Source organism: Caretta caretta, chromosome 4, assembly GCF_965140235.1.
Source record: "Caretta caretta isolate rCarCar2 chromosome 4, rCarCar1.hap1, whole genome shotgun sequence".
In the NCBI taxonomy this organism is placed as follows: Eukaryota; Metazoa; Chordata; order Testudines; family Cheloniidae; genus Caretta; species Caretta caretta.
This window is the reverse complement of record NC_134209.1, coordinates 19681320-19700239: the sequence shown is the minus strand read 5'-3', so window position 1 is coordinate 19700239 and position 18920 is coordinate 19681320. Positions and strand designations below refer to the sequence as shown.

The 18920-nt window shown below is 46.7% G+C and overlaps 1 protein-coding gene across 2 annotated transcripts in view; it reads left to right on the top strand.

Moving 5' to 3' along the window:
- The first annotated feature begins 1659 nt into the window (after positions 1-1659).
- Positions 1660-18920, top strand: part of LOC125635422 (uncharacterized) — a 28474-nt gene continuing 11213 nt past the window's right edge. For both annotated transcript variants that reach the window (XM_075127429.1, XM_075127430.1), the window contains exons 1-3: positions 1660-3400; positions 8327-8387; positions 12792-17272. In XM_075127429.1, coding sequence (XP_074983530.1) covers positions 3282-3400; positions 8327-8387; positions 12792-17272 — 4661 coding nt within the window. In that variant the 5' untranslated portion in view covers positions 1660-3281. The remainder of the gene's footprint in view (positions 3401-8326; positions 8388-12791; positions 17273-18920) is intronic.

The following is an 18920-nucleotide window of genomic DNA, read 5'->3' as shown; positions in this document are numbered from 1 at the left end:
TGGGTGAGTTCTTTGTAGAGTTAATCACTGAGAAAGGGTTGTCTAAAGACACACCAGCAATTAACTGATGTTACTACACTTTAAATATAAGAACCTGTGGAAAAGAACGCTTCAAGAAATTAAATTACATATTGTTGGTATACTGTACATTACAAGAGTTTGTGATTGTTATACCTTAGAGACTAACCAATTTATTTGCTCAAATAAATTGGTTAGTTTCTAAGGTGCCACAAGTCCTCCTTTTCTTTTTGCGAATACAGACTAACACGGCTGCTGCTCTGAAACCTGTGATTGTTATGTTATTGGCAATTGCTGTGCTTTGCTCTGTTTTGCTAAAATCAAAGAAGAATAGTACCTTTTAATATATACACACAAAATGAATGACTATTTCTTGCTGCGCTCTTCTTGCCTGTCTGCAAAGAGATGATCAGATCCAAATAACCAGCCGCTGCGCTGCAGATACGTTACCGTGGTGAATCCATATTGCACATGGAGCGTGTTGAGGACTCCACATGGTGCATGGATTACACTGCCGAATCTACACTGGAGATAGATGGCATGACTGGATCCACGCCGATTACACCGCCAAATCGACACTGGATGCAGTGCTGCAATCCGCGTGCAATGTAGATTTAGCAGCAGTATAATCCATGCGGACGCAATAGGACCGTGCACACGGAGTAGCCTGCTCGATCCGCGTTGCCCACAGCCTGGATCGCGGACCCCGGAGTGCTGCAGCGCGCCCAGCGAAAGGCGCCCGCCGAGCGCCCGGCTGTGTGGCGTTGTCGGTATTTGCCCACGTGACGTCAGAAAAGCCCCTTGGGATGTCACGGGGGCCTGAGTTTCCCACGGGGCGGGAGGGATGGAGGGGGTTTAGTGCGCCGGGCGGAGAAGGCAGCCAGTCAGCGCCCCCCACCGGCTGCCCAGCCCCACTGCGTGGGGCTGAGAGGGGCAGAGGCAGCTGATGCTATGGGGGAGAAGAAAGGTGAGAGGGACCAGGACATCTGGTCACCCGAAGAGGGAGGGGGCTGTGCCCTGTGGGGCTTCCCTGCACAGAGACTGGACTGCCCCACTTTGCCCCAGTGGGGCGCAGCAACCCCAGCCATAGGGCACAGGGCAGGCTCCCAGCTCTCCCTGTGCACCCAGCCTCACTTTAGCACTGGTGTCCCAGGCCACACTCAGCTGGCAGCTGCCCTGGGCCCCAGGCTGGAAATGCTGCCGGCTCCCTCTGCTCCCCAAGATTTATTTTAAATGACACCTATTGCACTAGCATCCAGGGAGCATGGCGGCAATTAAAGCCCAACTCTGTCCTCAGGAGTTGCAGTCCAAGTCAGCTGGCCCAAAACACTAAGCTGCAGATTTACCAGTATGATTATTGAAAGACCTGCCAGAACAAATATGCCTTGCACTGTGTGATAAAAGCTGCCACACCGCAGAAAGGGGGAAATTTGAATCCTGACCTGGAAATTCCCTGCCCAGACAAGTTTCAGAGTGGTAGCCTTGTTACTTTGTTTCAGCAAAAACAAGGAGGAATCTTGCAGCACCTTAAAGACTAACAAATTTATTAGAGCATAAGCTTTTGTGGGCTGAAGTGGGTCATAGCCCACGAAAGCTTATGTTCTAATAAATGTGTTGGTCTTTAAGGTGCCACAAGACTCCTCGTTGTTTCTGCCCAGACAATAAAGTCCTAGGACTTGTCAGCAAGAGCAGCCCTGGTGATCTTAGAAAAACAAGCCCCTCCACCCAAGCAAGTCCATGTGGCTAAAACTCAGGAAAGCTTTAGTAAGCCATGGATCCCAAGGAGGTGTGTTTGCACTTCTGTTTCACGTCCTTCTCCTGAGGTTGTTTAAAACATATTCTGCACTGAGGTTTATACCAGTTCAGGAAGTCTACCTGTTTCTCTTGGTGTATGGTAACAGTGCTCAAAAAGTCACTAGCATCATTTGGTTTCCAATGTGTGAGCCTATTGTCATTGTGTCTCAGTCCTCTGATGTCTCCTGAGTGGCTCAACAAATCCATTAATTTTGCATCATGCTCTGAAGCCTTTACTGTGTTATATCAAGTCAGAGCTGAGATACCTAAAACTTATTTCACTAAGTACCACTTCATTATTATACTATAGTGTTACATCACATATGAGAAATGTTGGGGTCCCTCTATTGTGCTTCCAAATCACCTAATTGTCTCAAGGATTCTTGCATGACATTTTTGAGGAATAACTGGCACACTATACAACTTAATTTTGTATATCTTTCATTCAAATTGTATCCCAAATTGCTTTGCTGAGTTAAAGAATACAATAACAACAGAGAGAAAGAAAAACTAAGCAGAGAGAAAAGTTATGTTTCCACCACCTGTTTGAAATGAGATGGATAATTGAAGAGGCAGAGAGATACAATCAGGCTGTTTCAGATGGCAATAACGGCAAAGGAGATGCCTCCTTCACCGCCAGCACCCAGTTGCACAGAGGGAAGGAGAGAAGGGCAAATTAAAACAAGAGGTGTGAAAAATGAAAGGAGAGGTGATAGACAAAATCTGTGAGATTGGCATCCCAGGGATGTGAGTGAAAGTGGTCAGTTTAGAACTGGATCTTGCAATGCATGGGGAGGCAGTAGAGTTGTTTGATGATGGAACTAATTTGGTCATGTCTTCCCACCCCCAAAAATGCTTACTTAACCGAAACAGGAGTCTCCAATGACTTCAAGATTTTTCTTTTCTGAATGGCCTTGTCTAGAAGAGTTTTCACTGTTGCTAATATTGCTGCATTAGCCATGTGAGGAAGTGTAAGTGTAGTCTGACTCTGCCAGCCATTTTCAGCACTGTGTCAACTGGGCTCGCTTCAATAGGCTGATGCTGAAAATGGCTGCTAGAGCCAGAAAGCTCTCTACACTAGGGCTCCTAACATTGCAATGATGGCAATCTTTTGTAAACATTCCCTAGTATAGACCTAGCCTATGCATATAATCAGCACCAGTTGCTCAGTTTGTGTTTAATTTTTCAGAGTTCAGCCAGAGTCAGGGTTCATCTTAATAAGGTGTCAATTTTTACTGGTGAGTGTAATCAATCATTGAAACAATTTACCAAGGGTCATGGTGAACTCTCCATCACTGGCCATTTTTAAATCAAGATTGGATGTTTGTCTAAAATATATGCTCTAGGAATTATTTTGGGGACATTCTATGGCCTGTATTATACAGGAGATCAAACTAGATGTCCCTTCTGACCTTGGGAATCTATAAATCAATCGCTTTCCAAGTTTAGGGTACATTGGAATCCCTGCGATGAATAAACTTGAAGGCAAAAGCCCTATTGTACTTCTGTCTTTTGCTGTTCTGCTTACAGGGAGCTGGAAACAATGTTTTTGCTGTGCTGGCCCTCCGCAAACAAAATCTTCAATAAGGTAAGCCACATTTCTGTTTCTAAGGAATTGACTAAGGCCTGTCTACACTTAAAAGTTTTGTTGGCTTATCTATGTTGGTAGGTAGTGTGGAAAAATTGCCCACTACTTGATATAGCAGCTGCACCAGCAAAAACCCTCATGTAGATGCAGGTTTCAGAGTAACAGCCGTGTTAGCCTGTATTCGCAAAAAGAAAAGGAGTACTTGTGGCACCTTAGAGATGAACCAATTTATTTGAGCATAAGCTTTCGTGAGCTCACTTCATTGGAAGCATACTAACCAAAACATCCTTTTGCTGGTATAGCTTATTTTGTTTGGGGAACTGGTATAAGCAGTAAGAAGTCTTTTGCCAGTATAAACTGTATCTCCCCAAGAGTGTTTATACAATATAGCTAGATAGGCACCCCATCTAGTGTAGACAAGGCCTTAGTTGTAAGTTTGGCATGAGACATCTACAAATATGTGTGGCCCTGGGGAAGGTAGGGGAGAGATGAGGCTCTTTAATAGGGAGATGTTGGCATCTCCAGAACAGTTCTGCTTTCCACATCTTTGTTCTGCCCTTTGATGGAGGGCTGAGTGGTGTTGGACAGTTTAACAATACACTGCATATATAATCTTATAAAGCACTTTGGGAAACCTTAGAATGAAAGGTGCTAAACAAAGGTGCTGCAGGTGTTAACGTTTGTAAAAGCAAACCAGTTTGAGCTTGTCGGAAGGTACTAAATGTGTGACTGGTTATGGGCACAGTTATGCATAACAGCACGTAGGGGTCACTTCATCCTTCACTGAACTGCAGCCACTTCTGTGGTAGAACACGGCAGCTGTTTAATTGCTCACGAGAATACTACACAATGCTTTAAGAAAGGAAGTGAGGAAGATGCTGTGATTATGGCACGTTGTTTATTAACTTTTCCTCATAGCTCTGCTGTAGTCCCTTACCTTTTGCATTTGTTATTGCTCCCTTTTAATCCTTACATAAGAAAATGTACTATCAGCAATTTACTTTTGTCTTTAACAAAAAGTTGGTAACCGAAATACAATACAGTAATACTGGATATTCATCTTTATCAAATGCTTTTCCAGTGCTCCCATGTCATGTACAATGCCATCAATTATATGCAAAAGTTCAAACTGACTCAGTTCAACCATAATGATTCTTCCCAATCCATAAAATCCAGAGCCTTTCCCTTCAGCCCCTCTCTCCCATTCACCCATCTTCTTGGAAATAGCATGGGAAATAATAGTTCCTTGCAACACACTGTGAAGGTCAGCAAATGCTGGCTGAGCTGGACCAGCGGGTCCTGAACTCTGCCATCTGACCCTGATCAAAGCAGATAAAGCTTGGGCCCGACCTTCCTGCATGCTAGAGACAGTGTTCACAGTCATCAGCTACTAATGCAGTACTAGGATACTAAGGTATGTATGGTTATTCCAGCCCTGGCTGTGGCATGTTTCAGAGACGAGTTGTGTTTAGAGAGCTGGTAGAATATTTTGGACCAACACTCCAATACCTTCCCTGGGAGCAGCTGCGTACACATTTGTACTCAGTGCAGCTTCGGCATGGGACACTGACACAGGAAGTATGAATAACGCTTCCTGCTTCCTTATCTCCTCGAAGGCCGACGGGAAGGTTGGAAATCATGCCGGAGCGCTGATAAGCTTGGTGCACCAATCAGCCACCCAACAACTGACTGGAATGTCTGGCAAACATATTCCCGGGATGATGCTGGGAGCTGGAGGAAATGGGGAAGGAGATAATGAAAGGTTTCTGCTTCCCGGCTTGCTTACCCCGAGTGGACCTTAGAAACATGGAAAGTTCTAAGGTTTGAGTGCACAGAGCTTATCCAGATGGGACAGAGTGACCCAAACTTATCCAGATGGGACTGACCTGCCAATCTCCCCCTTGGGACAGGGGCTTCATGGAAGGGCAGAATGGAGGTAGAAGGGCTCAAGGGGAACCCGCAGTCTGCTCCTTCTTTGAGCCGCCATCCTGCCACGTTGTTCCCCCTTAAATCCTATTCCCTCCCCCCAGCCAGGCCCCCAAGCACTCTGCCCCTCATTGTGTCCTTCTTACCTGGCATCTGGCAAGGTCCTGCGGCATCCAGCTGTGCCCTCTCCATGGCTCCACCCGGCAGGGCGCCCGCGGGGAACAGAGGCCATCTTGCTGCCCTCGGTGCTAGCACCCTGGCTGTTGCCGGTGGCCAAGAGGGCTGGGTGCAGGGCCAGGCCTGTACGGGCTCCCCTGGGCTGGGTGCGTGGGAGCGAGGGTGCGGTCTGAGCTGAGAGGAGTCACCAGGGGTCTCTCAGGGCATCCAGCCAGCCCCAGGCATGGCCTTGTGGGGAGCGTGAGTGAGACCAGCGCGGGGCGGCCTGCCCCCAGCAGTCACAGCCAGGGGCCGTCAGCTCAAGCTGAGGTAAAATCATGAGGCGAGAGCCCAGCGCCAGCCTGAGCTCTCTGCCCTACGCCCAGCACAAGGAGGGTGGAGGGGCTCGAGGCCAGCTTTGTTCTCCCTGTTCCCTGACCCCCCAGCGGTTCTCCGACCTCACTGCACTGCGACCCCCTTCTGACAACAACATTTCTACGTGACCCCGGGGTGGGGGTGGGGGGCAGACAGAGCCGGGGCCTCTCGCCACCCCAGGTGGGGGAAGAGGGGGCCGGAGCCTGCGACTCTTGCCATCCCAGGTGGAAGTGGAGCTCGGATTTCAGCTTCAGCCCTGGGTCGCTGGCCCTGGCAACCCCCCAAAAATGGGGTCACAACCCACTTTGGGGTCCTGACCCACAGTTTGAGAACCGCTGCCAGCCCACACGCCGTTTCCCATACCCCTCAAGGGCCCTGACAAGCAGAGAACAGCTGGAGCGCATTATGCTCCGGCTCCAGCCCCTTCGTGCCCCCTGCCCCGACATGAACCTGCACCCGGGGCTGGGGCACTGTCTTAGTACTCCTCCAGCAGCTCCCCACCAGTGGGAGATGGCATGGCTAGACAAAGAGGGGTGTGGGACCAGTGGTGAGCTGGAGCCGGTTCTCACCGGTTCGCTAGAACTGGTTGTTAAATTTAGAAGCCCTTTTAGAACCGGTTGTTCTGCGAGGGCTTCGAAATTTAACCGGCCAAAAGTGGCACCTTAAGTGCTGACTCCATGGGTGCTCCGGGGCTGGAGCACCCACGGGGAAAATTTGGTGGGTGCAGAGCACCCACCGGCAGCTCCCCACCCCACCCCACCCCCGACCCCAGCTTACCTCCACTCCACCTCTGCCTCCTCCCCTGAACGCGCCGCCCCGCTCTGCTTCTCCGCCCCGCTCCCAGGCTTCCCGTGAATCAGCTGTTTGTGTGGGAAGCCGGGAAGGGCTGAGAAGCAGGCGGTGGCTTCGCCCTCAGGCCCAGGGAGGCGGAGGTGAGCTGGGGCGGGGGGGCGCGAGGAGGGCCGCCCGCGCCGCAGCAGGTAACCCGTGGGGGGGGGGGGCGCAGGGGAACCGCTCCCCCCTCCCAGCTCACCTCCGCCACCCTTGGCCTCAGTGTGAAGCTGCCGCCTGCTTCTCAGCCCTTCCCGGCTTCCCACACGAACAGCTGATTCACGGGAAGCCTGGGAGCGGGGCGGAGAAGCAGAGCGGGGCGGCACGTTCAGGGGAGGAGGCAGAGGTGGAGTGGAGGTAAGCTGGGGTCGGGGGTGGGGTGGGGCGGGGAGCTGCCGGTGGGTGCTCTGCACCCATCAAATTTTCCCTGTGGGTGCTCCAGCCCCGGAGCACCCATGGAGTCGGCGCCTAAGGTGCCACTTTTGATATGATCAGTGGGGGGGAGCGGCTGCTCCCCCGCTCCCCCCCAGCTATGCTACTACGCCCCTAGGAGCCAGAGGGACCTGCCGGATGCTTCCTGGGAGCTGCCCCAGGTAGGCACTGCTGGGACTCCCCACCTCGCCCCCCGGCAGGTCCCTCTGGCTCTTGGAGGTGGGGTGGGCATCCACTACAGTGGCCCACGAGACCCTCCTGCCCAGTTCTGGGGGCAGTCAGGAGGGGGATGGATGGGGCAGGGGTCCTGGGGGGGGGTGTTGAGGTTGTTAAGATTTTGGCAGCTCATCACTGTGTGGGACTGAAGGCTACCAAGTGTGAAGTAGAACAGCCTTGAGGTTGCTCTACTTTATGCTGGGGACAGACTGACAGCCAGCTGGCCCCATGATTGAAGCTTTCGCTGCAAAGAGACCTTAAAACCACCTTTGCCCTCACCTCTGGCCCTCCATCCAGAAAGCATGTTCAGCACTGGATTATTAAAGATGGAAATTCAGAAAGGACAGTTTTGTGTTTTGCTGTTTGTAGGTATAGGGATGTAGCAAAATCTCCAGTCCCTAGCCTAGAGAGTGTGCAATCTAGGGGTGAAATCTTGGCCCCATTGAAGTTAATGGCAAAACTCTCATTGACATCACTGGAACCTGGATTTCACATATGACAGGATGTGCTAGGTGGACAAAACAAATGTGGATTTCAGAGCGGGTGTTGGGTTGAAGTTTGGAAGATGAAGTAACACTAAAATGAAGAGAATTTAGCAGGAAAGCTTAAGTCTCAGCTTGCTGGTTGCCTGCGAAAACGCCAGACAGGAGGGATTTATAGGTGTTATGGCAGAGGTAGGTTTTAAGGAGGGACTGAAAGAATATAGGGTGGCAACTTCATGAATTTGTATGTGGAGGTTTTCCTACATATAAGGGGTGGCAAGGGAGAAAGCACAACTTCTACAAGTATCATCCCTTCCTGTGCCAAACTGTGAGGGAAAGACATTTTGCTTTGTCACTCCAAAATCGTTAGAATCATGTCCTTACTATTTTACGGATTTTCTGTGTTGTGTATTATGATAGCTACATATTATTTTATTGTATTAATTAAATGCACCATTGCTGAGAGATTAACAGGCTCTGAATCTCTCTGTCCCATCCTGTGTTGCAGTATAAATGTAAACAACGTTGAGCCAGAGGTCTCTGCTGAGGAGGCAGAAGAAATAAAACAGGTAAATATTTGCATGAGCTGAAGGACCTGTGGTGAGTGGTAGCTTTAATTACATATGCTCTTTTAAGTAAATAATACACCACACAGCACGTGTTATTATATAGAGTCACATGGGTTGAATGCACTTTGAGCAGCATCTCTCCTACAGCCCATCTGCTAAATTCACTATGATAAACATAGACATAATCTGGAGTGCCTTTGGGTTATAATATCATAGAAATCATAGACATATAGGCCTGGAGGGGACCTCGAGAGGTCATTGAGTCCAGCCCTTTATGCTGAGGCAGAACCAAGTAATCCTAGCACATCCCTGACAGGTGTTTGTCCAGCCTGTTCTTAAAAACCTTCAGTGTTGGGATTCCACAACCTCCCTTGGAAGACTATTCCAGAGCGTAACTATCCTTATAGTTAGAAAGTTTTTTCTAATATCCAACCTAAATCTCCCTTGCTTCAGATTAAGCTCATTACTTTTAGTCCTACCTTCAGTGAACATGGAGAACAATTGATCACCATCCTCTTACATAGCAGCTCTTAGCTTATTTGAAGATTATCAGGTCTTCCCTCAGTCGTCTTCTCTCAAGACTAAACATGCCCAATTTTTTTAACCTTTCCTCATAGGTCAGCTTTTCTAAAGCTCATTTTTGTTGCTCTGCTCTGGACTCTTTCCAGTTTGTCTGCATCTTTCCTAAAGTGTGGCACCCAGAACTGGAAAAGTACTCCAGCTGAGGCCTCACCAGTGCCAAGGGACAATTACTTTCTGGGTCTTTCATATAACACTCCTGTTAGTACATCCCAGAAAGATATTAGCCTTTTCAATATGTCCTACCCTATTTGTGTTTGTGTGTGCGTGGATTTTAATGGGATTTGGGCATCTAACTGATAAAGAAAAGAACCAGAAAAAACCCTATAATCATGTACAGCTAGGCTTCTGTCTTTTTTCTATGCTTATCTGTCCTTTCCCTATGTTTATGGGTAGAAAGAATTTGAACTATGTGTAACCTGTACTCCCTATTTGGGGAAAGAATTCCTTATACAGATGGGCCTCCATGTTCATACCTCAGGACTCAGACCAACAGGGGTTGACCGGTTTGAACTGGAAGAGATATCACAAAGTATGTTGAACCAAGCTATAAAAGCTCTACCTTGTTCTTTGTTCTGGGCTTCGCCATATTCCTCTGTGTAGGAATTGGTGAGCCCTTCAGCTGTCGTACTTGCTAGCATTAAAGTACCTCATTTTATCTAAGAGTCCTGACTCTGTGTTTGTCTGGCTAATACAGAAGTCCAGGGAAGACTACCCTCCCAACCCTAGATGGGAGGGAAACCCTTTTTCCCTAACATACCTCTCTTAGGCTCTTTTGAAAATCACAATATATATCATGTAAGGCTAGAGCCTGATACCCTTACTGCACGCTGAATGCTAGTTTATTCTGTAAGTCGTCTCCTTTATTCATACAGGTGCTACTTGTGGAGAAAGTCCTATTCATTGGGAGTAACTGTATCAGAATTTAGCACTTAATAGTTTGCAGTTTATTATTATACTACAGGGAATGAGTCCTTTTAAAATTTAAAGAAACACTGTCAAGGGGTATGTAAAAATAATCTTATTCTTCCATTGATTTCAAGAATAAAATGTCTTTCTGTTTTTGTCTTTTTCCACTGTGAACATAATGAAATCCTACAGCTCCTCCAACCCTTCTGTTTCTAATAGGATTTAGAATTTTTGTCCTTTGATTTGTTTCATGTGTTTCCCTCACCATCCAATAATCTTTGATGATAGGTTTCACCCCAAGGAGCTGTTACTATCTCTTTGTTCTGTGTTGTGCAATGCCAATCACAATGGGGTCTTGATCCATGCCTGGGATTTCTCAGGACTACTGCAATACAAATAATAACATTACTCTTCATTGCTCTGGAAATAGGGTTTGTTGGTCAGCTGAACAGCTGCAACACAGCCAGCAAGGGGAATACAAAATATTGTTTTTGTATAGGTAATACATATATATGGGCTATATACTTTTAAATCTCAGAGACAGAATGGTAGATTTCCCTAATAATAATAAACCCAGAGAAGATCTATTAAATGTGAAGGGTATGTTCAAAACCAGATTCTAAAAAGTTTTAAATAATTGGTCTTAAGCTATTTGTAAATAAACTTTTAAGGCTAGATTTTTCAAAAGGAACTCAGATCCCATTTAGGCACCTAAACAAAATGGTCAAATTTTCACATGGGCTCACCCCCCAGCAGCTGCCATTGGGAAGGATTTTGAAAAGCTCTCAGCATTTGCTGTCACTGATGTCAGTGGTAAAACTGTCATGTAATGGAGATCTCCCATGTTCTTAATAGGTACTGATGAACAATTTTGGAAACTGTGTCACCTTATTTAGGTACTTAAATGGGAGCTGTTGGGTACTGAGCTTGTTTGAAAAAACTGTCCCTTAACATTTTTATTTGTTGATAAAACCAAGTTAAGTATTGCAGGTTTTCCTGAACCCCCAACTGACAGAAATTAAATGTTGCAGCCCTGACTTTTTCATCCTTTTTTTGAGGGATGCTCTTGGATAACATATCAAATTGTAAAACTGGCAAGCCATGCATTTTTTCTCCCCATTTCAAAACTGCACAGTACTCATGCAAGTACTGTAATAATCACGTGGCCATGACTTGCCATCACTCCATTTCCCAGTGCCCTTCTAGGACATCTCTTGCTGAAATGCAAGCATGCCGGCTGAGTGGTTGCAAATGGGACACATGCACAAAGCCTACTGCCTGCTTCTGTTTCCTTTACTGCCATCACAGTTCTTCATTGTCCACAAGATGAGCAGCTTGGATGCTGATGTCTATCTTTTGCACAGATAATGACCACAGCCTCCACCTCGTTGCTCAGTCAACAGACAGGGGCACTACTTTGTGCCATGCTGCTGCCCACTAAAAGCAGCAGCAGTAAGTAAGCTACTGGTCTGAGAACAATGTCCTGTAGATCTCTTTGGCTGTTCTTTATTTTGTTGGCTTGTGTGGGTTGCTATGCCAAGGGGTGGAGGACTTTCTAGCTGTGGAGCTGTGACGGGTTCGGTCACTGAGTCCCCCTTGGGACTGTCACCTGACGTGCTGGAATTACCTCTGAGCCTGCTTTCCCTGCCAGCTTGGAACTCTGGAACCCTGACTTGTTGAGCCAGACACGCTAGCCTGCTGCAGCACAGACCCAGGTCTGGTCCACGCCCCCAGACTTTAACCAAAAACTGCTCAGCAAGTCACCTATCTCCAGCACCCAGACACCCAGTTCCCAATGGGATCCAAACCCCCAAATAAATCCATTTTACTCTGTATAAAGCTTATACAGGGTAAACTCATAAATTGTCTGCCCTCTAAAACACTGATAGAGAGATATGCACAGCTGTTTGCTCGCTCAGGTATTAATCACTTACTCTGGGTTTACTAATAACAGTGATTTTATTAAGTATCAAAAGTAGGATTTAAGTGGTTTCAAGTAATAACAGACAGAACAAAGTAAGTCACCAAGCAAAATAAAGCAAAAACACACAAGTCTAAGCATAATACATTAAGAAACTGTTTACAGGTAAAATCTCACCCTCTGAGATGTTCCAATAAGCTTCTTTAACAGACTACACTCCTTCCTAGTCTGGGCCCAATCCTTTCCCCTGGTACAGTCCTTGTTAGTTCCAGTTCAGGTGGTCACTAGGGGATTTCTCATGACTGGCAGCCCCCTTTGTTCTGTTCCACCCCCTTTTATAGCTTTGGCCCAAGGCAGGAATCTTTTGTCTCTCTGGGTCCCCACCCCTCCTCCTAAATGGAAAAGTACCAGATGTAAGATGGATTTCAGCATGATGTGACATGGTCACATGTCCTGTGAGACCCCCAGCCTCCATTTTTCCTGGGCTGGCTAACACAAACACAGGAAGGCTTGCAAGTAAACAGAACCAATTACAACCAATTGTCCTAGTCAGTGGGAGCTATCAAGATTCTAAACCACCATCAATGGCCCACACTTTGCATAATTACAGTAGGACCCTAGAGTTATACTTTATATTATTTTAGCTTCAGATACAAGAATGATACAGGTTTCAGAGTAGCAGCCGTGTTAGTCTGTATCCGCAAAAAGAAAAGGAGTACTAGTGGCACCTTAGAGACTAACAAATTTATTTGAGCATCATATGTACATGATACATACATACAAATAGGAGGAATATATTCAGTAGGTTATAACCTTTGTTATGATACCTTACAAGAGACCTTTTGCATAAAGCATATTCCAATTACATCATATTTACACTCATAAGCATATAAAACTCTATAAAACATATGGAGGGCAACATCACAGGAGCTTCACTTTTGCTTTGAGAAGTAGATGGCCATGTTTATGGGGGGGTTGTTTTTTGTTGTTTACAGCAAATTGCAGAAGATCTATTCTGCGCTGACGTCCAGGTGCAAACTTCCTATGTCGAAATACCACCAGGAGATAAGTGGCGTTGGTCGCGATTACAAACAGAAGCCCAGGTGCAAACCTCAAATCTTGAACTACCAGGCGAAGAGACTTTCCTCCCGTTTGAAAGTGAGGCCCAGGTACAAACCTCAGATCTTGAAATATCAGAGGAGGAGACTTCATTCCCATCACAAATGGAGGCCCAGGTGCAAACATCATATATTGAAGTACTAGATACGGAGACTTTATTCCCCATAGAAAGTGAGCCCCTGGAGCAGACCCCTGATCTTGACTTTCAAGACATGCAGGTGAAGAATTTATTCCCATTATTTGTTGAAGTTGAAGTGCAAACCTCATATGTAGACATACCAGCAGGGAATAAGTGGCGTTCGACACGACTACAAGCCGAGGCCGAAGTGCAAACCTCAAGTCATGAATTATTAAAGACACTTTCTTCCCTCTCACAAAAGGAAGCCCAGGTGCAAACCTCCAAAATTTCAATAACAGGAACAGAGGAAGTGCCTCTTTCCCCATCACAAATCGAGGCCCAGGTGCAAACCTCCAAACTTTCAATAACAGAAACAGAGGAAGTGCCTCTTTCCCCATCACAAATTGAGGCCCAGGTGCAAACCTCCAAACTTTCAATAACAGGAATAGAGGAAGTGCCTCTTTTCCCATCACAAACCGAGGTCCAGGTGCAAACTTCAAAACTTGCATTAACAGAAGCGGAAGAGGAGACGGCCCCATTCCTGGTAGAAGAAAAGCCTGTCCCCACAACCCAAAGTGAAGCTGCTGTGCAAACCTCATATATGGACATACCAGCAGGGAATAAGTGGCGTTCGTCACGGCTACAAACTGAGGCCCAGGTGCAAACTTCAAGCATTGAGTTACTGAAGAAGCTTTCTTCCCCCTCACTAACTGAGGCCCAGGTGCAAACGTCAAAACTTGCAGTAACAGAAGCAGAGGACGTGCCTCTTTCCCCCTCACTAACCGAGGCCCAGGTGCAAACCTCCAAACTTGCAGTAACAGAAGCAGAGGAGGAGGAGGAGGCCCCATTCCCAATAGAAGAAAAGTCTCTCACCAAACCTGTAGCTGATGCTGCTGTGCAAACCTCATATGTAGACATACCAGTAGGGAATAAATGGCGTTCGTCACGGTTACAAGCTGAGGCCCAGGTGCAAACCTCAAGCATTGAGTTACTGAAGAAGTTTTCTTCCCTCTTACTAACCGAGGCCCAGGTGCAAACGTCAAGTATTGAGTTATTGAAGAAGCTTTCTTCCCCATCATTAACCGAGGCCCAGGTGCAAACCTCCAAACTTGCAGTAACAGAAGCAGAGGACGTGCCTCTTTCCCCCTCACTAACCGAGGCCCAGGTGCAAACCTCCAAACTTGCAGTAACAGAAGCAGAGGAGGAGGAGGAGGCCCCATTCCCAATAGAAGAAAAGTCTCTCACCAAACCTGTAGCTGATGCTGCTGTGCAAACCTCATATGTAGACATACCAGTAGGGAATAAATGGCGTTCGTCACGGTTACAAGCTGAGGCCCAGGTGCAAACCTCAAGCATTGAGTTACTGAAGAAGTTTTCTTCCCTCTTACTAACCGAGGCCCAGGTGCAAACGTCAAGTATTGAGTTATTGAAGAAGCTTTCTTCCCCATCATTAACCGAGGCCCAGGTGCAAACCTCCAAACTTGCAGTAACAGAAGCAGAGGAAGTGCCTCTTTCCCCATCACAAATTGAGGCCCAGGTGCAAACTTCAAAACTTGCATTAACAGAAGCGGAAGAGGAGACGGCCCCATTCCTGGTAGAAGAAAAGCCTGTCCCCACAACCCAAAGTGAAGTTGCTGTGCAAACCTCATATGTAGATATACCAGTAGGGAATAAATGGCGTTCGTCACGGTTACAAGCTGAGGCCCAGGTGCAAACCTCAAGCATTGAGTTACTGAAGAAGTTTTCTTCCCTCTTACTGACCGAGGCCCAGGTGCAAACGTCAAGTATTGAGTTATTGAAGAAGCTTTCTTCTCCATCATTAACCGAGGCCCAGGTGCAAACCTCCAAACTTGCAGTAACAGAAGCAGAGGACGTGCCTCTTTCCCCCTCACTGACTGAGGCCCAGGTGCAAACCTCCAAACTTGCAGTAACAGAAGCAGAGGAAGTGCCTCTTTCCCCCTCACTGATTGAGGCCCAGGTGCAAACCTCCAAACTTGCAGTAACAGAAGCAGAGGAGGAGGAGGAGGCCCCATTCCCAATAGAAGAAAAGTCTCTCACCAAACCTGTAGCTGATGCTGCTGTGCAAACCTCATATGTAGACATACCAGTAGGGAATAAGTGGCGTTCGTCACGGTTACAAGCTGAGGCCCAGGTGCAAACCTCAAGCATTGAGTTACTGAAGAAGTTTTCTTCCCTCTTACTGACCGAGGCCCAGGTGCAAACGTCAAGTATTGAGTTATTGAAGAAGCTTTCTTCTCCATCATTAACCGAGGCCCAGGTGCAAACCTCCAAACTTGCAGTAACAGAAGCAGAGGACGTGCCTCTTTCCCCCTCACTGACTGAGGCCCAGGTGCAAACCTCCAAACTTGCAGTAACAGAAGCAGAGGAAGTGCCTCTTTCCCCCTCACTGACTGAGGCCCAGGTGCAAACCTCCAAACTTGCAGTAACAGAAGCAGAGGAGGAGGAGGAGGCCCCATTCCCAATAGAAGAAAAGTCTCTCACCAAACCTGTAGCTGATGCTGCTGTGCAAACCTCATATGTAGACATACCAGTAGGGAATAAATGGCGTTCGTCACGGTTACAAGCTGAGGCCCAGGTGCAAACCTCAAGCATTGAGTTACTGAAGAAGTTTTCTTCCCTCTTACTGACCGAGGCCCAGGTACAAACGTCAAGTATTGCGTTATTGAAGAAGCTTTCTTCCCCATCATTAACCGAGGCCCAGGTGCAAACCTCCAAACTTGCAGTAACAGAAGCAGAGGACGTGCCTCTTTCCCCCTCACTGACTGAGGCCCAGGTGCAAACCTCCAAACTTGCAGTAACAGAAGCAGAGGAAGTGCCTCTTTCCCCCTCACTGACTGAGGCCCAGGTGCAAACCTCCAAACTTGCAGTAACAGAAGCAGAGGAGGAGGAGGAGGCCCCATTCCCAATAGAAGAAATGTCTCTCACCAAACCTGTAGCTGATGCTGCTGTGCAAACCTCATATGTAGACATACCAGTAGGGAATAAGTGGCGTTCGTCACGGTTACAAGCTGAGGCCCAGGTGCAAACCTCAAGCATTGAGTTACTGAAGAAATTTTCTTCCCTCTTACTGACCGAGGCCCAGGTACAAACGTCAAGTATTGCGTTATTGAAGAAGCTTTCTTCCCCATCATTAACCGAGGCCCAGGTGCAAACCTCCAAACTTGCAGTAACAGAAGCAGAGGACGTGCCTCTTTCCCCCTCACTGACTGAGGCCCAGGTGCAAACCTCCAAACTTGCAGTAACAGAAGCAGAGGAAGTGCCTCTTTCCCCCTCACTGACTGAGGCCCAGGTGCAAACCTCCAAACTTGCAGTAACAGAAGCAGAGGAGGAGGAGGAGGCCCCATTCCCAATAGAAGAAATGTCTCTCACCAAACCTGTAGCTGATGCTGCTGTGCAAACCTCATATGTAGACATACCAGTAGGGAATAAATGGCGTTCGTCACGGTTACAAGCTGAGGCCCAGGTGCAAACCTCAAGCATTGAGTTACTGAAGAAGTTTTCTTCCCTCTTACTGACCGAGGCCCAGGTACAAACGTCAAGTATTGCGTTATTGAAGAAGCTTTCTTCCCCATCATTAACCGAGGCCCAGGTGCAAACCTCCAAACTTGCAGTAACAGAAGCAGAGACGGCCTTTCCTTCCCCATCACAAACTGAGGTTCACATCCAGTCTTCATATTTTGAAGTACCAGAGTTGCAGGATGAGATGCCCGCTACCCCAATCAAAGAGAAGCCCCTCCCATTAACACTGACGGAGGCCCAGGTGCAAACTTCATATGTAGACATACCAGCAGGGAACAAGTGGCATTCATCACGACTACAAGTTGAGGCCCAGGTGCAAACCTCCAGGCTTGAATTGCCAGAGGCAAAGGAGAAGGCTCCTTCCCTGTCCCAAACACAGGCTGAGATGCAAACCACGAGGGTTGAAATAACAGAAGAGAAAGCAGTGCCTCCGACTCCCCCAGATGTTAAAATATTAGCAGAGGAGACGTTGAAGGAGGAGGTAGAGCTGAAGCTTCCACACCCTGAATATGCCGAGGCCCAGGTGCAGACCTCGCGTGTTGAAATACCTGTGGGGAAGAAGTGGCGTTCGTCCCGTTTATGTACCGAGGCCCAGGTACAAACTTCATATCAAGAACTCCCAGTTGTGAAGAGCAAGACTTTGCCCCCACAAGGAACTGGGATGGCAAAGAAGGTCACTGAGCGTGCAGCATCAAAGAAGTAAGTAGAAAAAGCTAGTTCTGCCATACTTTCCCTGCTACAGGGCTGAGCATTCGACCTTTTCTTCTAGATCAGCATTCTAGAAAGCTAATACAGTGTCCGGTTTTGTGAAGATTTGAAAGGACTGGGTTGAAAATTAGCTGTGAAGTCATTTACCATTTACCGACCTATTCAGAAAAACCTGTAGCTCTTGTACCACCAGTACATTCTTTGTATCCGTTGATTCAGAGGATTTGAGGCCAGAAGGGGCCATTCGATCATCTAATCTGACCTTCTGTATAGCACAGGCCATTACATTTCACCCAGTTACTCCTGTACTGAGCCCAGTAACTTGTGTTTGGCTAAAGTATCTTTTCCAGAAAATAGGGCTGTCAAGTGATTAAAAAAATTAATGGCTATTAATTGTGTGATTAAAAAAATTAATCGCGATTAATCGCATTGTTAAACAGTAATGGAATACCATTTATTTAAATATTTTTGGGTGCTTTCTACATTTTCAAATATATTGATTTCAGTTACAACACAGAATACAAAGTGTACAGTGCTCACTTTATATTTATTTTTGATTACAAATATTTGCACTGTAAAAGACAAAAGAAGTCGTATTTTTCAATTCATGTCATGCAAGTACTGTAGTGCAATCTCTTTATCATGAAAGTTGAACTTACAAATATAGAATTACGTACAAAAAATAACTGCATTGTTTTATTTTTCAGTGTAAAACTTTAGAGCCTACAGGTCCACTCAGTCCTACTTCAGCCAATTGCTCAGACAAACAAACTTGGTTACAATTTGCAGGAGATCATGCTGCCCGCTTCTTGTTTACAATGTCACCTGAAAGCGAGAACAGGCATTTGCATGGCACTGTTGTAGCTGGCGTCGCAATATGTTTACATGCCAGATGCGCTAAAGATTCATATGTCCTTCATCTTCAACCACCCTTCCATAGGACATGCGTCCATGCTGATGATGGTTTCTGCTCAATAACGATCCAAAGCAAACTGGACCAATGCATGTTCATTTTCATCATCTGAGTCAGATGCCACCACCAGAAGGTTGATTTTCTTTTTTGATGGTTCGGGTTCTATAGTTTCCACATCAGAGTGTTGCTCTTCTAAGACTTCTGAAAGCATGCTCCATACCTCGTCCCTCTCAGATTTTGGAAGGCACTTCAGATTCTTAAACCTTGGGTCGAGTGCTATAGCTATTTTTAGAAGTCTCACATTGGTTTTGTCAAATCTGCAGTGAAAGTATTTTTAAAACAAATGTGCTGGGTCATCATCCAAGACTGCTATAACATGAAATGTATGGCAGATTGTGGGTAAAACATAGCCGAAGACATACAGTTCTCCCCCAAGGAGTTCAGTCACAAATTTAATTAACACATTATTTTTTAATGAGCACCATCAGTATAGAAGCATGTCCCCTGGAATAGTGGCTGAAAAATGGAGGGGCATACGAATGTTTAGCATATGTGGCACATAAATACCTTGCAACGTTGACTACAAAAGTGCCACGTGAACGCCTGTTCTCACTTTCAGGTGATGTTGTAAATAAGAAGCAGGCAGCAGCATCTCCTGTAAATGTAAACAAACTTGTTTCTCTTAGCGATTGGCTGAACAAGAAGTAGGACAGAGTGGACTTGTAG